Below are 22,924 nucleotides of genomic sequence, written 5' to 3'. Positions count from 1 at the left end.
TGTAAAATATGGTCTTGACATGCAATGTTGTCCTGGCCTGCGAGAGTGGAATGTCTTTCCTGGGAAGAAATACTGAATCAACTAAACCAAAAGTGTTGAGTCAGCTATTTTGGGGAATCTTTTTACATCTAGGGGAAGTTAACTGGCTGCCTGTGAGAGATAGTGGTCATATCTAGAGTCATTCCCCTTTTTCTTGGAGTTGACAAACAAATGTAAATAATATACAGTATACCATGGCAGCAGACCGCAAACGACAGCGTGCCCCCGCCGCAAACCTCACGCCGTGTTCAGCGTGTTCTTTTGGGACCATGTCACCATTCATATAGCTAGATAGCGATTATGAATATGGTATTTACTAATGCACCGAAACAAAAGGCTAATGAGGGATGAGTTTTGACAGCACCTGATTTGTGTTGTTCGTGAACTAAACGTCTCAATGAGTCGGCTCTTGGAAATGAGCGAATGGAGCCGGCTCCCCACCAATCAACAGCTGGTACCCTATTTTTCTGTTATGATTGGTCAAAACTGTAGTCATTTTTTGGGAGATTCTATGTTGATGACTTAAATTTATAGAGCATAAAAAGGTTCAATCAGTTTCTTATTTGATCTTTTTGAAAATTTATAGATATTTTAATTACATTTACAGTGTTATTCAGTGTTGGTGTGTTTGGATAAAAATGTTAAGTTTATTCTCTTTTCTTCTTTTTACTTTGGTTTCCTTTTTCATATTTTCTTCTTTATTTCACCCCTTTTTAACCCATGCATAATGTTACATAATAATTGGTAATGTAAGGATTTAAGCGTCAAGAACAACCCGAAGAGCCGTCTAGGATCCGAAAAAGACGGCTCTTTTTAGTGAGCCGAGCCGAACAAAACTAGTTCTCTAAAAATAGCGGGAATTCCCACCCATGCAAGTAAACACAGTGTTATGTATTTGCTCAGAAATGTGCTAATTTTTGACTTAAAGTAAGGGAAATCGTTACTTTCCCTGATAAGTAGGTACTTTTACTATGGAGTAATTACTAACTTTTAATTACTTACTTTTTGGAAGAAGTAGTGAGTAACAATAACTAATTACTATTTTAAAGCATTACTGACTATAAGAATTGGCCTGGTTATGACTTATAAGAAGTTATTTGAGGTACAATGTCTGTCCAAATACTGATCAAAAGCCATTTATGTAGGATAATATGTTGTTGCATATTTCATATTTCAAACGATCATGACAGTCATGAGATAATGCTTTATTTATTACAATAGAGACTCTTCACTGGTTGGCATGTACAACTTCGCACAAGTTAATGGTTCATTTGGAAAGGATCACGGTTCTGGCTAAAGGAGAACAATCTAAGAGAAGCGAGGAATCCTTTAAGACAAAGTCAGTAACAACAAATCACTAGAAGCAAAGATTTTTTTTACGGTGTCTGCTTTTTAAAATGAGCAAATAAGAAATGTAAGACCTTAAACTTGAGTCGTGTTGACTGTTACACACTAAAATATCAGACTTTAGAACATCTGTCTTCATTTTGGAGTTGATTCTATCAAAAATGTAAAAATATACACGATATATGATATATACATACATTAGAAGAGAAGCTCCTTTTAAAATCATTCCGTGTTTAAAGATCTCAGTGTGTATTTTTAATCGGTGAAAAAGAGGTCGGCAATATCAGATGCTCAATTTTTATCCCTTCCAGTTTTTCATCAAATTGTGCTCGCAAGGAATCACATCTGCTGTTATTAGAAGCAAATATCTACACAAGAGAATGGGAATAACGTTGAAGATCTACTCTGACTGGATTTCGGAATAACCGACACAATTTACTGATTGTCAGGTATAGCAGCAGGCAGGCACGCATTCGCACACAACAGTCCACTTGTCGTTCGTGGTTAGTAGTACAAAGAAGATCATTGCTGGCAAATCTTTTCATGAAGACTAATGGTGAGCCTACAGGAACTTTTGGAGTATAGCGGGGGTGTCAAACTCATTTCGCTCGGGGGCCACACTGTCAGAAAACCATTTTCTCATGGGGCCGGACAGATGAATTCATGGGATAAAAAGTGTGCCTTAGTTGGAGGGCTGGGGGTCTTTTTGGAGGCTCATAATTAAATTATGATTTAGGGATGTAGGATTTGATTATAAAACGATTATTGAGTTTTTTTTTCTCAATATATTTTACTTTGATACGATTTAATTCCTTGTCCTACAGAATACTTATGAAAACAGGAAAGTAACAAAAAAACCTACAAACACTAATTTCAATGATTTATTCGCGGATTTAAAAGTTGTTCTGCTTTTTGGTTGTATTTTTAATGAAAATGTTTAACTTAATATGGGAACTTCATGTTCAGATTTCAAATCAATTAAAGTAAGGAGCTAAGGCTTCTTGAAACGTCTGCAAACGTTAAGCTGTCTTATATATTTTTTTAATTTTCGATTTCACATATTGCCTTAAAAGTAGGGTGCGTTGTTTTAGGTCTCCTTAAAAAGTTGAAAATGCAATATTTTCTCTATTAAGGATGTGTTAACAATGCCTACCTTTGGATTTTTTTCCCACCGCGCCTATTTAATTTTATCTTACTTTTAGCAATGCTGTTCGTTACGTGCGCAACACCGTAGATACAGTATGATGAAAAGGGGGGAAAGCAGGGGTTTGATGTTTGAGAGTGATCGCAGATTTTGGTTAGTGTAGTATGAAAATGGTAACAGTAAGAATAGGCTCGACAACCCGAACCCCCAAAAAGATAAAAGGAGAAGAATTTATTTGAGCTTGTCTAAGAAAAGCACGTATGCCCTCGCATCTTGAATGCGCTGACTTGGGCTGCGATCATGACTTTAAGCCAGGAGATGGCAGCAGAGAGTTACGGAAATTCAAATTCTGTACAGCACCTTTAAACAGTGTGTTTGTGACTTTAATTTAAGTAAAATAACATTGGGATGGGTTTCCTTAATGTTCTTTGGTTGATTAATGGTAGTCAGCAAATACAGCTACAGTGAATGCTTTGCTCAGCAATGTCTCGTGGGACACATAACTTGAGGTGGTGGGTCCCATTTGGCCCGCGGGCCATGAGTTTGACACGTGTGGAGTAAAAGATCTAGCAGGGGGAATCGCTGCAACACAAATCGTGTTGGTGTAGTGGGAGTTGCGCGTCTGAGGTCCTTATAAGTTGCTGAAGAGTTCGTTTTTCTTGGTCCAGTCCATTGCCGGGGCTCTCTTATTGGAACGCTTCTGATGGGCCATCTCCTTCACTTGCTGCAGACTCATGTTGAGTGCTGGGATTGCCTCCTTCGCCACACCCTGCCGAAGACACAAGACATTAAAAACGGGGGTCGGAAACCTATAGCTCACCAGTCATATATGGCTCTTTTCATGAGTACATGTGGTTCTGTGATAAAATGGATCATGTGCTTCGGGTGACACGCTAACAAAGCTGACGGTTTGGTCTGGTCAGGGTTCCTACAGCTCTCGGCAAGTCAAATTCAAGACTTTTTCATCCATCCATCCATTATCTGCACCGCTTATCCTCAGTAGGGTCGGGGGGGGGGGGGGGGGGGGGGGGGGGTGTGCTAGAGCCCATCCCAGCTATCTTCGGGCAGTGGGCAGGGGACATCCTGAACTGGTTGCCAGCCAGTCGCAGGGTGACCTTTTTAATGCTTTTTGAAATTCAATTTAAGACCAAGTCAACAGAAAAGAATAACACAATTGAAACAAACACAACAAAACAAAAACAACCACACGAATTAGCACTATAAACGAATGTTTATTTTCTATTTTTATAATCACAGACAAGGAAAACAATAAATAAAATTATGTTTACTGTACTTAATGGATCCTCAATCAAAATTGGATGATAACTACTAATGCCAAAGAACATTCATGTTCATCTTTTTTACCATGATGCTCGAAAAATGACTCTTACTAAATCTTTTAATTCAAACAAATAAAAAAATCATGTTAAGACTTACGATATTTTAATGCCAATTAAGACCTTATTTTTCAGATTAAGAATTCAATGCATTTTAAGACTTTTCAAGGATCCATTGGGCCATGGATCATTCCAGTATATGTATATAGGACACAATTTTAACTACAGTTTATAGTCAGGGTATCACACCAACTGACCCCTGTTGTTGCTGTAAATCGCTATAAATGGAAGCTCATTAAGCAAACTTTGTTCATTCTTGAGACAGTTTCTAATGAAAAGCCACAGAACAAACTTTAATCCAAAACAGATTTTATACCCAAAGTCTCGAGCAAAGGACAAAGAGCTTCTAATAGCGTGTGCGGTAGGAATAGGGGGAGCTACACTACCCCTTTTCACTGCACTGTCTGCAGTGAAGGTAAATGTGTTTGTCTCCTATTTTACAGTATTTTGTGACATATTTACAAAATAACTTTGCTTGCACCTTGTTTTGAAACCATTATTTAGGACAAAAAAAAGACAGTCAAAATGAGCCTCAACACTCTTAAGTAACTGCGGAATGGAGACACATTTTAAGTGGTATATTAATATTGGTATGGTACACAAGCGCTGCCATTATTATTAATTCATGGATTTGATCAAATCATCAAACATCACACAGTAAAATAAAATGCGCTGAATAATTCGCTCTTGTCTAAAGGTTTGGCAAGTTGTTGTATTTTGTCTTAAAATATATTTTGTCTGAATGACCAAGTGAGCTGTCTTTGTTTGCCCTGCAACTGGCTGGCGACCAGTGGATAGCTGGGATGGGCTCCAGCACCCCCGCAACCCTACTGAAGATAAGCGGTGCAGATAATGGATTGATAGATAGTGTGGCTCTTTCAAAAATATACACACACATATACATACATACAAACATATGTATATATATATATATATATATATATATATATATTAATATGGAGTGTCTCATCCATGTTAGTTTGTAAGCTCTTGAAATTTGCACAAGCCAAGAAACATGAAAGGCTCGCCACTTCTACAGGTATTTGTACATGTTTCTTTCATATATATTTTTTTGAAGCATGTGGCTGTTTTTAAGCTGTTTTAAGAGGTAGGCCTTAATGTGATTTTATAGGGTAACTTGTGACGAGATAGTTACTTTCAGAGTAACGCGCTGCTTTTGGGTGCCATTATTCTGTGAGGCAGCTCTGTTCAACTGTGCATACAACTGAAAGGGTTCTATCTGCACTCTTCACTCTTTTTACTTTATTTTAATTCATTGATTTTATTATGTTTTATCTGTGGTTTTAATGTGTTTTAAAAAACACATCTTACATTTTCAATGTCTTTTCTTCTATGTTTTAACTGTAGTTGTGTGTTTTTCTCTTTGCCATTTCTGTAAAGCACTTTGAATTGCCTTGTGTATGAATTGTGCTATACAAATAAACCTGCCTTGCCTAATGCAATTATTTTTTAAATGAAGTCACTAGTAACTGTTACTGTTTTTTTTTTTCAGTAACACACGCGGCACTGGTTGTAATCTTTTAATATATATTGACTTTTACATTGCTAGGTGAGGCACAGTATCACCTGCCTCCCCTTACTTCACGTGGTCGGCCCTACCTCAGTTGAGGTGCTTGTGGTGGGGCTTCTGAGTGAAGCGGTGGATGAGGTGTTGGAAGGAGAAGGGCTGACTGACAGCTTGGAGTTCCTGTCAGCGCCTCTTCCGTTCACCTGACAGCACAAACATAGACGTCACTTCGCGTCATTACAAATATCTCAATCAACCAGTATTTTCAAAATGCGCGTTTTTATGAGGTTCATATATTTCTGCTGCACCAGCCATCATAAACATCAACCTGACTTCGCGTCATTGGCTCATAATGAGTAGCAATCATTTAAGCTCACATTCTTGTTCCGAGACCTGGTGGAGTACCGAAGGCTACCACAAGAGGGCAGCTTTGTATTTGTGTTTCTCTATAAATAATGCTGATGCTACTTAGGTACAGAATATAAACCAGCGTTTGCCAACTTCTTATGGAGACAAGGCACTTTTTTTATTGAAAAATGTGGACGAAGACCGTCAGTCGTTACGAGTTTTATGTTTTTTTTTCTTCATTTTAAATCATCATGTTACCTAGAAGGACACTCTGAAGCATGGGGCCACATTGGGGTTAGCATTTGGCCGGTCCTGGACACCTATCCCATTTTTTCATTTATGAATAGATATACATGCAAACATCTGCATGTTGTATTTTTTTCTGTTTCAAAACGCTCACAATTAAAGCAATCATATAAGCTCCCTGTTTTGAGCACTACATTTCATATTCAGTATTACTGTAGTTGTGTTTTTGTAGTTTTTTGTAGTACTTTTGTAGAGTTACTGTAGATGTATCTTTGTAGTATTTTGGGTTGAAAAGGCTTAATAATCATAGCGAGTGACTTGGTGGAAAATGATGTTTGCGACCTGATCTTTACGATTCAAAGCATGTGTGCAAAACATCACTTAAAGTACGCGAGAGCGGAAAAAAACACCCTTAAATGTGTTTTCCGCGAGGATTAAATGTTAAAAAGTCACATGTTTCCTGCCTTTGACTGCACTTATTACCTCAAATGAGCTGATGCGACGACTTTGTACGAGAACAACAAAACTTCAGCTTGTAATAAAGTTGCCCTTGTAAAAGCTGCAGGACTGACTCCAGAAATCTTTAACCTAACGACCAGCAGTCTACAAAGTTGTGTGAAGTGTCGTTTACAAACTAAACGGCTCAATGAGCCAGCGCTGTGAAGTGAACGACCACGACGTGAGCCGGCAACCGTTGACGCTCTTTCTCTCTCTCTCTCTCTCTCTCTCTTTCTCTATATCCCTTTTCTCCCTTTCTTTCTTTCTCTCTCGTTCTTTTTCTCACTTTCTAGTTTTATTTTTCACTATATTTATCCTCATCAGGGTCGCAGGGGTGCTAGAGCCCATCCCAGCCATCTTCGGGCAGTGGGCAGGGGACACCCTGAACTGGTTGCCAGCCAGTCGCAGGGCACACAGGGACAGACAATTCGCTCGCTCATTCATACCTAAGGACAATTTGGACCGGCCAATTAACCTGACATGCATGTTTTTGGAATGTTGGAGGAAACCGGAGTGCCCGGAGGAAACCCAGGCAAGCACGGGGAGAACATGCAAACTCCACACAGGAGGTTTGATCTCACGACCTAGGAACTGTGCCGCACACGCGCTAACCACTGCCCCACCGTGCTTTCTCTCTATATTTCATTCTTTCATTTTCTCTGTTACTCTTTTTCTCAATCTCTTATTCTCCCCCCCCCCCCCCCCCTCTCTCTCTCTCTCTCTCTCTCTCTCTTTATCTTTATCGCTTTTTTCTTACTCATTCTTTTTTCTCTAACATTCTTTTTCTCTCTCCTCTTCACTCTTTATTTCCCTACCTCTCTTTTGCTCTCTACTTTTTTCTCTCTATCTAACACTATATCTTTTTCTCTCTCTTTCTCCCTCACTTACTTTCGCTCTTTCTCTCCCTCGAAGGCACTCAGGGCTGATCCATATGAGTGTGTTGTTTGCGTCATATAAACAATTTGAAAGTTTAAATTAGGTAAAACTTTGCTGATTATTGAAACAATAAAGGCTATTATAATATACTAGCATAACACACTTTCAAAAGGAATCAGTCTGGTGCATGTTTCATTACTATTAATAATTTATCATAATAAAAAAATAATTGACAACCCGTTTGGTAGCCGCAACGGAAAGAGCCCTTCTCTAAAGAGACCTGGAATTCCCAAATTTCCCACTTTTTAATCAGCGTGTGCTACATAACAATGCTGCCCATTCATTTCTGATTGGAAAGGAAGACTCGATCGAACATTTCTGGTTAATAGCTCATTTATTTTTCCATTCGCTGGCGAAAGAGTGAGCTCTTACATAAGTGAGGGATTAAACAGCAACTAAAAGTGACCATACTGCACTATTGTTCTTCTAATTATTATTTGCCCAACCTTTTGTGAGGTTTTTATTTTTTTGGTAAATTATCAAGTAGTTTTTGCTCATTTCAATTGTTTTTGTCTATGATTACATTTTTGAACCACAAAGAGAAAATAAAGAGTACCCAATGTCCCTTTAACCTTTCATATGAAGTTAGGGGCCACATACTATCATCTCGCCATTGCCCCCTAGACAACAGATTGGGACGGCTGCTTTAGATAAGCCTAATTTGATGTAAAATAAATATACATCTCCTCTCCTAGGAGTATTGAAAAAAAATCTAATTTACATGATATCCATCCATCCATTATCTGCACCGCTTATCCCCAGTAGGGTCGCGGGGGTGAAGGAGCCCATCCCAGCTATCTCCGGGCAGTGTGCAGGGGACACCCTGAACTGTCGCAGGGCTCACAGATACAGACAACTCACTTGTTCATTCACACCTAGGGACAATTTGGATTGGGCATTTAACCTGACATGCATGCTTTTGGAATGTGGGAGGAAACCGGAGTGCCCGGAGGAAACCCACGCAAGGACGGGGAGAACATGCAAACTCCACACAAGAAAGTTCGATTTCATGAACTCAGAACTATGCCGCGGACGCGCCAACCACTCAGTTGCCCTGCTGCCCAATTTACATGATAGTTCATGTATATTTGCTTATTATAAAAAATATATATACATTTTTGGGATGTTTAATCAGGTTTTTTTACCATTAGGAGATGCTAAATAATGCACAATGTCCTTTTAAGTAAATATATTGGCATTCCAATTTTTTTTGCTATTTGGCTAGTTAGCAATGATCGTGAATGTTTAGTAACACTCTGCTGCTTTAAACACAAAAGTCATTTTTCTTAGACAGCACATAGAGAGGAGCCCTCTCTATTGTGCCGTCTGTATTTAATACAATTATAGGAAAAGACGTTCCATCCGAATGGAATGTGGTGATGAATAACGCCTCAGAGCAACACTTCTCCGTTGTATCAGAATAAACATGAAAGAAATTTCGAGTTCCTCCCATAATGTGAACAAGACTTACCTTCTCCGTTCCCCCGTTGACATCAGGCTCAGGTAATGGACCTGTAGATATGAAAACAAGCGCCAAAACTGTTACTGCGATGAAATACTTTAACATTAAATTGTGCAATTGAAAGCTTGGCTTGCAAGGGTATGAAGGCATCGTGTGTTATTTACACTACGATGAGATGTTTATTACCTAACTGCTGATCCTTTATGCGACGGTCACAACATTTTTATATCGATTTTAAAAGTGGACACTCTGACCAAGCTCAAGATACCAAAATCTCACAGATATTTTCATTTTGCTTTCATTTGAATGGTTTTAAAAACAAATTAAATCATGTCGAGTTAATGGTTTTGGCCGTGCAGAGTGCTACCAGTGAGTTAACCGTTAAGACATTGGGGTTTTGTCTTGAAAAAAAAGGGGTACCTTTTCATGACATTACAAAAATCCATCCTGGATAACCACAAACGTGGGCATGTCCCGGCAATAAGAGAACGTTAGAGAAGCTTTACATGATTTGGAACTTTGTCACTCTCTTCCGCCATCTCCTGGCTTGTGTCATCATTGCAGCCTCAGTGCCACTGTCAATTAATGGTAGTGAGGTCGAGCTGGTCCATTCATTCAAGTCTCTGGGTACTTACTTGTCAGCTGACCTCACATGGACTGTCAAAGCTATTGATATTCTAAAGTCAGCCAGACAAAGGCTCTACTTCCTTTGTCAACTTAAATCATTTGGAGTCCGTCAATTCATTCTGGTCAATTTTTATTGTGCTATCATTGAATCCGTTTTAACTAGGTCCATCACAGTTTGGTTTGGTCGTGTCAATCAGAAAGAATTGTCAAAGATGGAATCACTTATGAGGACAGCAGAGGAAATAATAGATACTGGCCTCCCGTCCCTGCATACTATCTACATCGAACGAACTAGAAAACGGACACTAAAAATTATAGACGATCCCAGTCACCCTGCTCGCAGGTACTTTGATTACCTGCCGTCAGGTCGCCGTCTTTGCTCCATTGTGAGCAAGACTACACGTCATGAAGAGAGTTTTTACCCTTCCGCTATTCACATGTTCAACGGGAATTGATTAGCTTATTATGTATAGCATTATTAAGCCAACGAAGTTCCTCCGACCTATTCTACTCTAGTCTTGTTATTTACATATTCTTTCTTTTTAATCTATTCTATATAATTGCTTTGTCTTATACACTACAGTATTTTTATTACTTTATTCTTTTACTTCTATTTTTTTATCATTATTGAGAGTTCGCGTGTCAAATAATTTCTTGTATATATCATGTTTATGGTTTATACTGGCTGAATACAAATGAATACATACAAATACAAATACAACTCAGCTCATTCATGTTGCGCGTGCACGAACGTGCATATCTTGGATGCGTTTGAATAAACTATTTTTCAGGGGTTGGCGTTTGAACTAGTAGCAGTCCTTTTCTATCTTACACCATTTTCATGCTGAGAAATAAAAATGTGAGAAAAACTTGCATGAGATCAATTTTCAGCACTCCACCTAGCCGCCATTCCTCAAACCTAATATGTTCCACTTCGAACAGCTCTAATAAACGTAAGATGAAAGCAGACAGGCGCATTGGAAAATAAAGCATGAGGGCTCTTTGAACCAAATTGGGCATTGTTAGCACATATTTATTCGAAAAATGTTTAATTTTTAACTTTTTAAGGACACCTCAAACAGTAGCACCCCAACGTTAATGGTTCAAAAAGTAGCCCAAAGGGTTTTCCACGCAATACTTTTTATTTAGCAACTTTTCTGCCCAAAAAAATCAACAAGCTCACTCTGCAGGCTTCCCTTACCTTCCATCTCTCGGCTGGCAATGGCCTATTAAAGGAGATAATAGCTACTTCTCCAGTATTAATCTGTGCCACACGTCCTCCTCTATATTGTGTGTGTGTGCTGGATTATTGCATGTGTGTGTGTGAGGCTTGGCTAAGAAAGAAGCCTCTCCATGTCCTAGAACTGTGGAGGCCTGAGAGGACTCTTGCAGTGAGCTCCTTGGAAACCAAACAATTGTCCTGTCGAGCTGGCCACCGTGCATGGAAGAGTGCGTGTCTGTGTCAGTGTTTGTCTATGCGTGTGCATGTTTGAGTGTAAGAGGGCAACAGAGTTAAGAGTCAGGATAGGCCGCCGCCCTCCGAGTGGGCAGCGTGCAAAAAAAAAAAACAGCCGGTTACCTGGGAAACCAATATCTTCCCCGTGGTGCTCTTGTATTCTTAATCAAAGACGGGTAGAGAGTGACCATCTTGGAAACAATCCAGAAGTTTATAATACATTTGCTCAACCGTTTGCTTCTCTTTAGTCCTGCAAAGCTCCGACAAAACAGTTTGTCTATGTGCATCCTCCGTGTTACTAAGGCAGGGGTGATGATCAGATGCGCACTATCTCTTTAATAAAAGCGTGCGCCATTGAGTGCATTTCTTTCTTTTTTGGGTGGGTTACCATGCCAACGGATGGCAGCCTCCATGACTACACGCGGAGTGTCTTGGAGCTGAGTTGAACAATTTGGTCACACACGTACACGCACACGTTGACTGTGTTAGGACTCCCCCTAAAGGCGTTGGTTGAAACAGCTAGGCTCCAAGACATTTGGGAAAAAAAAGAAAAACCCACATCTCTCATTCTGTAGAAGCTCATTACCCATAAATGTTAATGTATGTGTTTTCCAATATTTTATTAGTTCTTGATCATTTCAAATTGAGTACGTTGTATAACAATTCTTAGATGTGATTTTTTTTAATGCACTGCTAAATGTAAATGTAAATAGTCTGTATTTATATAGCGCATTTCAAGTCAATGAAGACCTCCCAAAGCGCTTTACAATGTGCTTCACACTTACCCATTCATACACACTCACACAAGGCAACTACCTGCTTATCGGGGGCATTAGGTCTTGCCCAAGGACAATTTGACATATATCACAAAGGCGTCGGGAATCGAACCTGCGACCTCTTGATCCCAAGATCAGCGCTTTACCTCCTACTGCTGCCCATAAAATATAGTCTATGTTTCCACCACCTGGTTATGAACCAGGGATGTTGCCTATCATGCTATCTATGATAAGCAACATAGAATTTGCTGCAAGTGGGAAGAACATAGAAATATCCTGAAATAATTGCATGTTCTTGATTGTATAAACCTGTTAACACAAATTAACTTTGTATTTATTCTGCAAAAGTCTGTCTTGCTGTGAGTAAATAGGTGTTGCTTGTTTGTAAGCTTTATTATCGCTTAACCCTCGTATTGCCAATCACTACCATTTTTATTCGAATCCCTCCCCCAAAAAATCACATCTATGATCCTAGAAACTCTAATCAACACATGTTTTGCCAATTTGTTAGATGCCAGTTTTACAAAAAAATCAAACTAGATAAAATAAGTTAGAATTAAAAACAAAACAGGTAATCCCACATGTACAGGTATGATCCTATGAAAGCTTGTCACCACAATTTCCTCACAAAACCGCCCCAAACCCCACAAAAAATTAGATCAAAGAAATGAAAACGTAATTCAAAATCTTGGAACTCATTAAAGATCTCCACTAAACTTGGAAATAGAAAATCCACTCGCTTAAACTAATTGTGAGTTTTGCAAACAAGGTGAAATATCTCTCCTCTAGAAAAGAAAGATTTCTCAAAGTTTAGGGAAAAATCAAATTCCCCGGTAGAAACCTGCTACTTGGTTAAACAAATAAATATTAGTTTTTTTAAAGTTTTAAGTTAAGCGTCTATAAACAGTTAAAAAAGTAAAGAGTACAATAATGTTGAACTTTTTAACCAGTGCACGATTATTATGTCATGATTGCCGGTTGGAATCACCTGTGCCCGCTCCTTTGGCGCCAACTGCCTTAGACTCTGATTGGCTCCCTGCCCCTATTTAAACCCACTCCTGTCCGTCCCCTTTTGTCAGTCCGTCTGCGAACCTCAGTGCATACTAGGCAAGCCTTTTCCAACTCTGACTCCCACCTGTCCCGTTTTTTCCTCCCGTCTATCTCCGGTTACGACCAGTTTCTGACCCCGACCACGTTTTTCTCTCCTGTCCCGGCTATCGACCTGTTTTTCCGTCCTTGACACCGCCATCGCTCGCTACGGAAGGTCCACTTCCGTGTTCGGATCACAATCCGGATACGAGAGCGAATTGCTTCCCGCGCCTGGCGAACGCCGGATCGTGGGCGCCCTTCTTCTTTCCTTTAATGAAACCTGTGAGAAACGTAGCGCAATTGGGTCCTGTGTCCGTTCTGGTCCTGACATATTACTGGTCTTTACATTATAAAGGTGGAAACTGGGCTGTAGCCGGAAATCAGGGATGGGACACAATATATACTACTACTTATTAGTAAATCCTTACATTACATATATTGGCAAATTCCGAAACTAGCTTAAGTATTCTGAGTATTCTTACCAAGTAAAAATAGATTAATGTATATATATGAATATTGTTTTTACCTAAAAGAAACACTTTGGGATTGAAGAAGAAGGCAGAAATGCAAGGGAGTGTATGAAGCAAGAGGAAGAAAGCTGTTGCTAAGAGCCAGCAGGAGGCAAAGTACAGCTTTTTTTAAAAAAACTTGTGCCTTCAGCTTGACAAGACATGCCGTCCCCTGACAATAAAGCCTCTGTGGAACATTAAACGATTAGAGAGAATGTCCTCTTACCGCTGAGGTGCGCCGAGGTAGGGACAACTCGGCAGCGCTTGAAGAAGGCGTCCGTCTCGGGGTCCACGACCAGCAGGCGGGCCTCGTCCCCGCCGGCTTTAATGCTCGCCACCACCTCCGAGTGGGTTTTGCCCTCCACCGACACACCGTTCACCTGATAGATGCATGAGAAATGTAACGACAGTGGTCCTCGTAGCTTGAATTGCTCGTGTAACGAGCAAATTTTCCCTGAATGAAATAATTAGAAACTCATTGTTCCGTTCCCGACATCCCAAAAGGTTTAAAGTGAAATCTGAATAGCTATTAAATACATCTTCTTGATAACTAAAAAACACATTCAAATCGTTATTAAACATAAAAGTACAGTAATAGGATAAATAAGATGATATCAACAAAATAAAATGTGAGATTATTATGAGGACTTTCAATTAAGGGACTTGAGTCGCCATAATAAAAGTGTTTGTGTGGTGTGGAGGTTAGGGTGGTCCTTAATGGGGGTCGAAATTTTTTTTTTTGAAATATTGGGCTCTGACCCCCCGCATATGTTCTTATACCGATAAAAACACACTGTGTGCAATTTTGAACAATTTGGATAATATTTAGAGGTAGCTGAACGACTTTGAAATTTCCCAAAATGGTAAAATTTTGGCAATTTTCGAGAAAAAACGGAAATCCTAACCCTATGTGTACGGCGTTTTAGAACATCCAATTTCAGTCCATTGCTTATAATTGTAACACAAGAAAAGTTACAAGTAACTTTGTACACTAGGTCTGATATAATGTGCGAAAAATCCTTATTTTTCATACCAAAATTTCAGAGGCCTTGAGCGACCTCTAAATGTCCTTTGATTTTGATGAAACTTTGCCTAATTACGTTTTGTATATATTGGAACATATTCAAGGGGTCAGAGCATGAAATTTTAAAAGTCGAAAAATAAGGACCACCCTAGTGGAGGTGCAGGAGTAGGAAATAGGGGGAAGGGGTGCAATATGAGTGATGGTCAGTGTACACAAAGAACATATTTTAAAGCACAGTATTTTTTTTTCCCGCCTGTTTCAGTTTTTATTAATCACTTTCTTTTGCTCTTTTAAATGGACTCTCAGCGGTATCACTTTCCACAGGTCTTATCCAAGGAGATTTGTCTATGTAAAATTATAAGGGACTGCATACGGTAGGTGTCATTACAGTGAGCTGTGTCACGGCTAGATGCCACTTTTTTATTTATTTTTATTTTTTTTTAACAACTGCAACTTCATCCCACTTAGCCAGCACCTCTCTAATCTCTTTTGTAGACGCCTGCCTCTCAGGTTTGTCCTTCTTTTCGATGTTTTATTGCCACAGAAATATAACCTCCCTCTGAAATTATTGCAGAAAAGCGCTGTGTTATTTCCTTTGCGGCTTTGTGATCGGCACTCGCTGCTTTCAGATTGTACTTCCAGGTTTGATCACACACATGAACACTGCGCTTGTGTTGTTCACATTTTTTGGGGGTTTGTTCTGATCGTCATCATTTCCGTTTGTCTGTTCCGTCTCATGGCTGAGGTCACAAAAGGTCACAAAATGGAGATGCTATAAAATGCAATAAAAGAGATGCGATAAAAACAAACTCGCTGCGGAATACAGGTTCACTACATCTATATCCAAGGGTGCAGAATCAGGGGCCTGATTGTGGAAGGCACATGTGAAAACTGGACTTGGTCATGAGCGGTAAGCGGTTTCAGGTGGTCTTTAGTAGTAACCTCTATCGAAATTCTCGTGTGTATTGTTGGGAATAATGCCATTATAAATAACGCAGTTAACTGCATTATTTTTTCAGTGTTTGGGTAGGAGCGCAGTTTTTAGCTTTCCCCGAGTTGTTTATGTCACATTTATATGACAAATCAAAATAGTGGTTACCATACATTTAGTATCAATTACGACTATGCGCCGAAAGAAAAGGCAACTGACGGCTGAGTTGCAGAATATGTAACTTGACAGCACTCGGCAATCGACTCGGGTCGGTCGTGAACAAAACGTCACAATGAGTCGACACCTGGAAGTGAACAAAGGGAGCCGGCTCCCCACCAACCAACAGATGGTTCCCTCCAAGACGCATTTTTTTCTCTTATGATGAGTCAATATGCATTTTTGGGGAATTCTGGTAAATTTTTTTGAGCATAAAAAAGGTTAACATTGTTTTCTACTTTAGCTTTATATTGTAGACTAATAAATATTTTAATTGTATTTCCTGTGTTTTTCAGTGTCAATGTATTCATATAAAACGCAAAGTTTATTCTTTTTCTTCTTCTTTTATCTTATTTTTTTTGTTATTGTATTTTCTTCTGTTTCTTTTTCCCCTCCATTCTTTCCCATTTAATGTATTACCTTTGTTTTATATTGTTTACTGCTGATTATTCTATTATATCGTTTAGTAAAGTCAAGTCAAGTCATGTTTATTTGTGACGCCCTTAATCACAAGAAGTCTCAAAGGGCTGCACAGACCTCCGATTATTGCAAACTACAGACTATTATTACATCATCCCCTGATCTAAAACCTATATTTTTTGCACTTCAGGTGTGGGATGAATCTGTTGCTGTGGAGGTGCAATAAATATTACAAGGTTTTACAACAAAACTACCTGTCTGTTCTTCTTTATTCAACTGACTCAAATACTGCTCAAAATATTTCAATTTATTTGACATACAACTTCTTTTAAAATTAACAAAACAAGTTGATTTCTCTGGTAAGTAGTTATTTTTCCCATGGAGTAATTCAGTTACTAACTCAGGGACTTTTTGAAAGAGGAGGTGAGTAACTATAACTATTCCCTTTTTTTTAAAGTAACGTGGCCAACACTGCTCGGATGTAGAGGTAACACTGCATATGAAATCTGTGTTTCCCGCCAAGTCAATTGTATCACTTGGTCTGCCTGGGGTCAGGAAATCCTGAGTCTGAGCACATACGCATGCACTCTACACACATTCTTTCAAACAAATTGGGGAAAAAAATTCCTGCTCCCGATATCCATTAAAGATTACCACTTTGAGTATGTGATAGGATTGATTGATTGATTGATCTAGTTGGAGGTCTTGGATAAATTTCACCATGGGAAAACATTCGAGAAGTGTCTCAGAGAGTGTGTGCGTGTTTGTGTGTGTAATGACGTCACAGGGTGGACCGGCTTGTCAAAGCCAGTCCCACAGAGGAAGCTGGACAATAGCGGCCTGGCCAGTAATAGCAGCAACAATGGCGCTCTGCTCCCCTCAAAGCCCACTCCTCGGTGGGTGGTGAGGCTGTCTGGGGGCCCTCGGAAAGGGATTGTAAGCCCCACACCAGACCACGTTCTATCCCTGAAAACTCCACTTTCTGTTATGCTTTTTTTAATGTAACGTGTGAAGTTTGATAATTTGAAAATAATCTATAAAGTAATGATAATGCCATGGCCCGCGTCCCATATCAACAAATATGCCACGTAAAATTTGTTTCTCTCTAGCAGTTACTTAATGAGGCTCATTCTGACTGTCCTTTTTGTTATAAATATTTTAAAACAGGGTGCGAGCAGAGTTTTTTGTAAAATTGTAAAAAAAAATTACTGCAAACGAGAAGGATACAGACTTATTTGCCTTCAGCTATGTGACGTATTTACAGTTATAAGCCTGGAAATCGAGTGATCAATATTTGTCCTCCATTCCGCAAATCTTTGACATCTTTAATTCCTACATTCGTCTTAAATGTCCTCAACGGCATCCTTGATCATTTATTAATTTCTCGCAACTTACGCAGAGTACGCTAGAAAGAATGTATACACCCAATTAAATTTCTGTGTGTGCTTGGCTGATGTTTTCGGGTGTTTGAATTAAATCAATATGTATTTGACACCAAAATGCAAGTCAAAAAGCTGTATAAAACATTAAATATGCTATAAGAAAATAACACTATGTGAAATACACAGACACACACACAAAATGGGTAAAACAAGTAATAATTTGGTTATTTTTCATAAAAATACTGATATTACTTACATTATATTACGTCATTATATACATTAAAAACTATGTTGACAATTTCCAGGTGTTTTCAGTTTGTTCTGTGGTATTTCATCAAAACGTATCCCTACAGTGAATATACATTGTTAAATGAGCCTCCATATACAGGATTTCAAATGCAAAACCAAAAAGGGGTCTGTTGGTGTAACAACGTGACTGTAGACTGGAGTTGGGACTTTCTCTGCTCTATACATTCTGGACCGAACCCAGTAATTACTGTGTCGCTTCGGCTTGGCATTAACTAAAAATGGAATGACACAGAGAAATCCCATCTCTCAATTGTTTCCAAGCCAGATCTACTTATGAAACGAACCGTACCTGACTCGCGAGCTATACGTTCTCGAGATCTGTTTAATTCAAAGAGAGCAGCCCATTATTTATAAGTTAAGGTAAAACAGTAAAAAAAATTCTGTACTATGACAATAAAGAATATAATATTATTCTATTATTTTCTACATTTTATATATTGCATTCCTTCTATGCCAATTAAATAATGCATAAGAAGTAGGTTCATTTACATAAGCAGTACTTCTCGCGTCCAGATAAAAAAAAAAGAGACAAAATACTGTCTAAAATGGATGGATGGGAAAACATACTACAGCAACGAAAGACGTCATCGATTTGTCAGTACTAAAATTTTACCTGTTCAACAACTTTTCCAAACTGTTGCTGCTAAAAAATACATCATCCAGTCTCTAAACCAAGTCCCGTTAACCAAGATACTAAGATGGTCACACATACCGCACTGACCAGCCCCTGTACGATGCTGATTATTCCACAGTTAACAATGACACACCAGGGGATTTCAGAGATTAAATAGTGGTAATCATGTTACCACTCGGTGGCCAGCTCGGTGGCCTTGGGGGTATGGCGCCCGTCCCGAGACTGGGAGGTTGTGGTTCAGGCCTCGGCCGAGTCATACCTAAGACTCAAACATTGGTACCCGTTGCCTCCCTGCTTGGCGTTCAGCATTAGGGGTTGGAATTGGGGGGTTTGGTCACCTAATGACTCTCAACACCTCAGTTGGGTTGAGCGAGGGGGCTAGGAAACCCCTCCACTGAATCAATCTCCCAAAAAGAGTCAGAAATGACTCTAGCCACCTCCCACTTATGGGATATTGCTGTGGTAGATATATATATATATATATATGTATATATATAATTATGTTACCAGAAAATTACTTAAGTGACTCAGATGCTATTTGCTGGAGTGCTGGAGCCCATCCCAGCAATCATCGGGCAGTGGGCAGGGGACACCCTGAACTGGTTGCCAGCCAATCGCAGGGCACACAGGGACAGACAACTCGCTCGCTAATTCACACCTAGGGACAATTTGGACCAGCCAATTCACCTGAAATGCATGTTTTTGGAACGTGGGAGGAAAGCGGAATGCTCGGAGGAAACCCACGCAAGCACGGGGAGAACATACAAACTCCGCACAGGAAGTCTCGAGTTGGATTTGAACCCACGACAGGTTCCCATGACATGAACTGTGCCGCACAAGCGCTAACCACTGCGCCGCCGTGTTGTCCATATATAGGTTATATATATATATATATATATATATATATATATATATATATATATATATATATATATATATATATATATATATATATATATATATATATATATATATATATATATATATATATATATATATATATATATACATATGTGTGTGTATTTTAAATATACAATATTTGATGATAATATTTATGTATGAGTAGTACATTGAACATATCAATTGCATATTTAGATCTGCTGTGTTGCCTTGTAGGTCATTAAAAGGTACCTGAACTATCCTGTCTCTAGGCTGCAGGCCGGCCTTCTCTGCAGGGGAGTCTTCATCCACCGCTCGGATGTACTGGCCTGGCCGTGCCCGCTCACTGTGCAGGTTGAAGCCATATCCGTTGGCCTCTCGCCGGATCACGCACAGACGGGGCCGCAGCTCGGGGCCAACTTCCTGCAAAAGGACAGGGGAGAGAAAGAAGATATTGGAATGTGCTGCATTGTGTGCGAATGTCAGGCCTGATGAATTATAAATTCTCTAACCATCGGTATCAGCTCGTGAAAAACAAGCGGCACAAAGAGGACTGAGAGCTCGAGGGAATCGTTAAGCATGAATATGATCCCCAGGTCAAACATGCAGGAGGTTGCTGCATGCTGATGCACTCAGCGATGTGTTTGCGGTGGTCCCAAATAAAAGAAAACTGAACATTAAGCCTGGTGACAACAGCTGCTCGCTAGGAAGGAAGCTGCTCTTGAATGGAAGCGGGTGATTGGAGGGAAGTTTTGAGGAGGACTAACCAAGGGGCACTTGAGGAAGGGACGACTTCCGGCGTGTTTCAAGAGCTCTAAGGACAATGGACTTTGCTGGGCGTTGACCCAGAACTACCTCTTCTCATCCAGTCCCCCACCCTGCGATGGCAGGACGGATGCGTTATTGTCATCCAGGAAAAAACCTCCTAAATCTCTGGACCTCCCTTCCGTTGCAAGATGAAGTCCTTTATTTAGCTGAGAACACATTAATGGCTTTTCAATTGGAGCAATCAGAACATTGTACGAGTTATAAGCCTGGCAGCCCACAGGGGAGGAGAGTAAAGTCAGGATAACCTTTTGTCTGTGTGTCCAATCAACTCTCCTCTGTCAGTGAGGGAAACGTACAACCACTAATTATATAGAAATGACTCATAAGCCTTCTATAGAAATACTGGCAAGAGGCAGCATGATGAGACAAACCTGCTTTGTCTATTAACCGTATCCTGTAACTGTTGGGTCTGACTGAACCCTCCCAAAGTGACTTTAATTGTTAACTATCATTCCAAATATACAGGAACTAAAATACAATAAATATCATCCAGCGTTCCAAATTTGTTTTCACAGCAAATATTGAGGGACTTAACTACTGCTGACTATAGTACAGTTTCATTTTTTTCCTACAGTTTTGTTTTTATCCTTTAAACAGTTATATGCTATAATTCGTCCCAAGTTGAGCATATAAAGTTGTTCTCATCAAAGTTTTTGAATAGGAATCAATGTTTGTGCCAGGGGTTCTAGGAGGTAACTTTTTCCATTTGATCATATTTCATTGATTTTATTACTGTATATTATTATCATTTCTTTGGGGCAGCACAGTGGCACGGTGGGTGATTAGCGAGCAGCCTCACGGTGCGGAGGTTCAGGGTTCAAGTCCAGCTACCGCAGCCTGCCCGTGTGGAGTTTGCCTGTGTGGGTTTCCTCCGGGCTCTCCTGTTTCCTCCCACATTCCCCAAAACATGCATGTCAGGTTAATTGGCCGGTCCAAATTGTCCATAGGGGTGAATGAGCGAGTGGTTGTATGTCTCTGTGTGCCCTGCGACTGGCTGGCAACTGGTTCAGGGTGTCCCCTGCCTACTGCCGGAAGATGGTTGGGATGGGCTCTAGCACCCCCGCGACGCTACTGAGGATAAGCGGTGCAGATGATCTTTTTCTATTTTTTTACAAAATAATAAGAATACAACAATGCAGAATTTATTTCATGGCAGATTTACAAAATATGATTTGTAATATTTTGCTATGTATTCAATAATGGATGAAATACAATTATTGGCTCAAATAAAATAAAAAATAAAAAATAAATTTCACAATCTTATTTTATGTATTTACTGGAATCATTTTTTGGAATACATTGTAAAAATGAGAAAACAGACATTTAAAAGAAGCAAAATTATCCATTAGCAGAGTGGATGAGTTTTGCTTTTACCTTCTTTTACAGGACATTTTGAATCTTACTTGGGACCATACATGTTGGAGTTATTTTCACCTTATAGGAATCACAACAGATGTGGTTTCATTGCATACCTAGTGACAGTGATTACTGAATGCAAAATCAGTTATTGTCTTGAATCCCATAAAATAATTTACTTGAGTTACTTTTTGTCTCGCTTTCTTTTGACCCTCTATTCATACTTTGACCTTTGTCTGTGGGTCCAATTTATGTCCATGGGTCCAAATCAAAATTGACAATTTTTCCTATTTAAAACCTTCTTCATTATTGTCTGTCACCGCTAGCCGCAATTATGCCAATATCACCAACACGTACATTCATCTGTCATTTAACTCAAGACAGAAAATATTCTTGATAATGTTACACTTTTTGTCATCAATTTAATGAATTTCCAACAGAAGGCGTCATGACAAAATGCACAAAGGTGAAGGAAAAACACTGACGAAAGTTTAGGTAACAAGACAAGCCTAAAGCTAAACACTGAGATGTGTAACCAATTTATACAGTCATCTTTGACTTATTAACACGCGATGCAAAATCTCGACACTGGAGATTTAAAATCTACGCTTTTGGCCAGCAATTACAGGTAACAAAAAAAGTGTCCATCCCTGCAATAATGTTTAATTGACTGTACTGACAGCACCTTGCTGTCAACAGTAAATTAATATTTTCCAACTGAGTGCAGCTGAACTTGTTTTGTGCTGATCAGATTCGCACCTGATAAGCACTTTGGACTTTCAACAGGCGGGTCAATCATTACACGACAGCGATTCTCTATGAACTGCCATCTTTAACCTTAAGTGTCAAGCAGAGCTGTTTACGCAATGCAAAGTGCGCAACGCACGCCAAAGAGATGAAGCTTGGCTTTTTTCCTATCTAGTGTGGGTTAATGTTCAGTTTAACTTGACTGAACCACAGTCTTTGTGAGCATTCTTGCTACAGGAATTCTATCCGCCACACACAGTAAAGGCAAACCTCCTGTCAGTTGGAAAGTTGAGATGTCAAGTTGACCACCAGCTACTGTTCCACTCTCTTTGTTTTACTTTCTTGGTGAGCAACAAGGACAGTGGGCCGAAGCATTGAAACACAATCATGAATCTTTTCAATGCTATTGGGATCCTACCTTCGCAAATATAATGTGGTACACAACCTGTTCTTGGGAACCATCTATTTAAAGGAACAGGAAAGAAAAGAAGAGGGACAGTAATGAATGGAATTTGCTGAACACACTAGTCACACAAGTGACTAAGACATGTCGACGTGGTTCTGCTACTTATTACCCTCTTTGTTATCTTTATAGAAGTGCTCATTGCAGGTGCACAGCAATAATCTGATAAACATAACTTTGAGCTTGTGAAGATGAAACGGTTGTGTTAAGGCTACTTACACAATGCACTGAAGAAGTGTACTGTTGATTACAAATTGATAATCTATTTACAAACAACTGGCATTGTGGATAATCTTTTATGTGAATGGAAGACACATACGACAGTTAGTTAGT

General features: G+C 39.5%; 1 protein-coding gene across 2 annotated transcripts in view; it reads right to left on the bottom strand.

Annotated features, from left to right (window-relative positions):
* Positions 1-1,223: 1,223 nt before the first annotated feature.
* The window catches only part of nherf1b (NHERF family PDZ scaffold protein 1b), a 40,863-nt gene continuing 19,162 nt past the window's right edge, over positions 1,224-22,924 (bottom strand). Inside the window, exons 2-6 of one of the 2 annotated variants that reach the window (XM_088320134.1) lie at positions 19,450-19,620; positions 13,629-13,782; positions 8,955-8,995; positions 5,548-5,658; positions 1,224-3,299 (exon numbers count right to left, since the gene is read on the bottom strand). In XM_088320134.1, coding sequence (XP_088176260.1) covers positions 3,162-3,299; positions 5,548-5,658; positions 8,955-8,995; positions 13,629-13,782; positions 19,450-19,620 — 615 coding nt within the window. In that variant the 3' untranslated portion in view covers positions 1,224-3,161. The remainder of the gene's footprint in view (positions 3,300-5,547; positions 5,659-8,954; positions 8,996-13,628; positions 13,783-19,449; positions 19,621-22,924) is intronic. The other variant, XM_088320217.1, reaches the window with a different exon arrangement.

This window comes from Urocampus carinirostris, chromosome 1 (genome assembly GCF_059441175.1).
Source record: "Urocampus carinirostris isolate Australia breed hairy pipefish chromosome 1, RoL_Ucar_1.0, whole genome shotgun sequence".
Classification (NCBI taxonomy): Eukaryota; Metazoa; Chordata; class Actinopteri; order Syngnathiformes; family Syngnathidae; genus Urocampus; species Urocampus carinirostris.
This window is presented reverse-complemented; position numbering and strand designations above follow the sequence as displayed.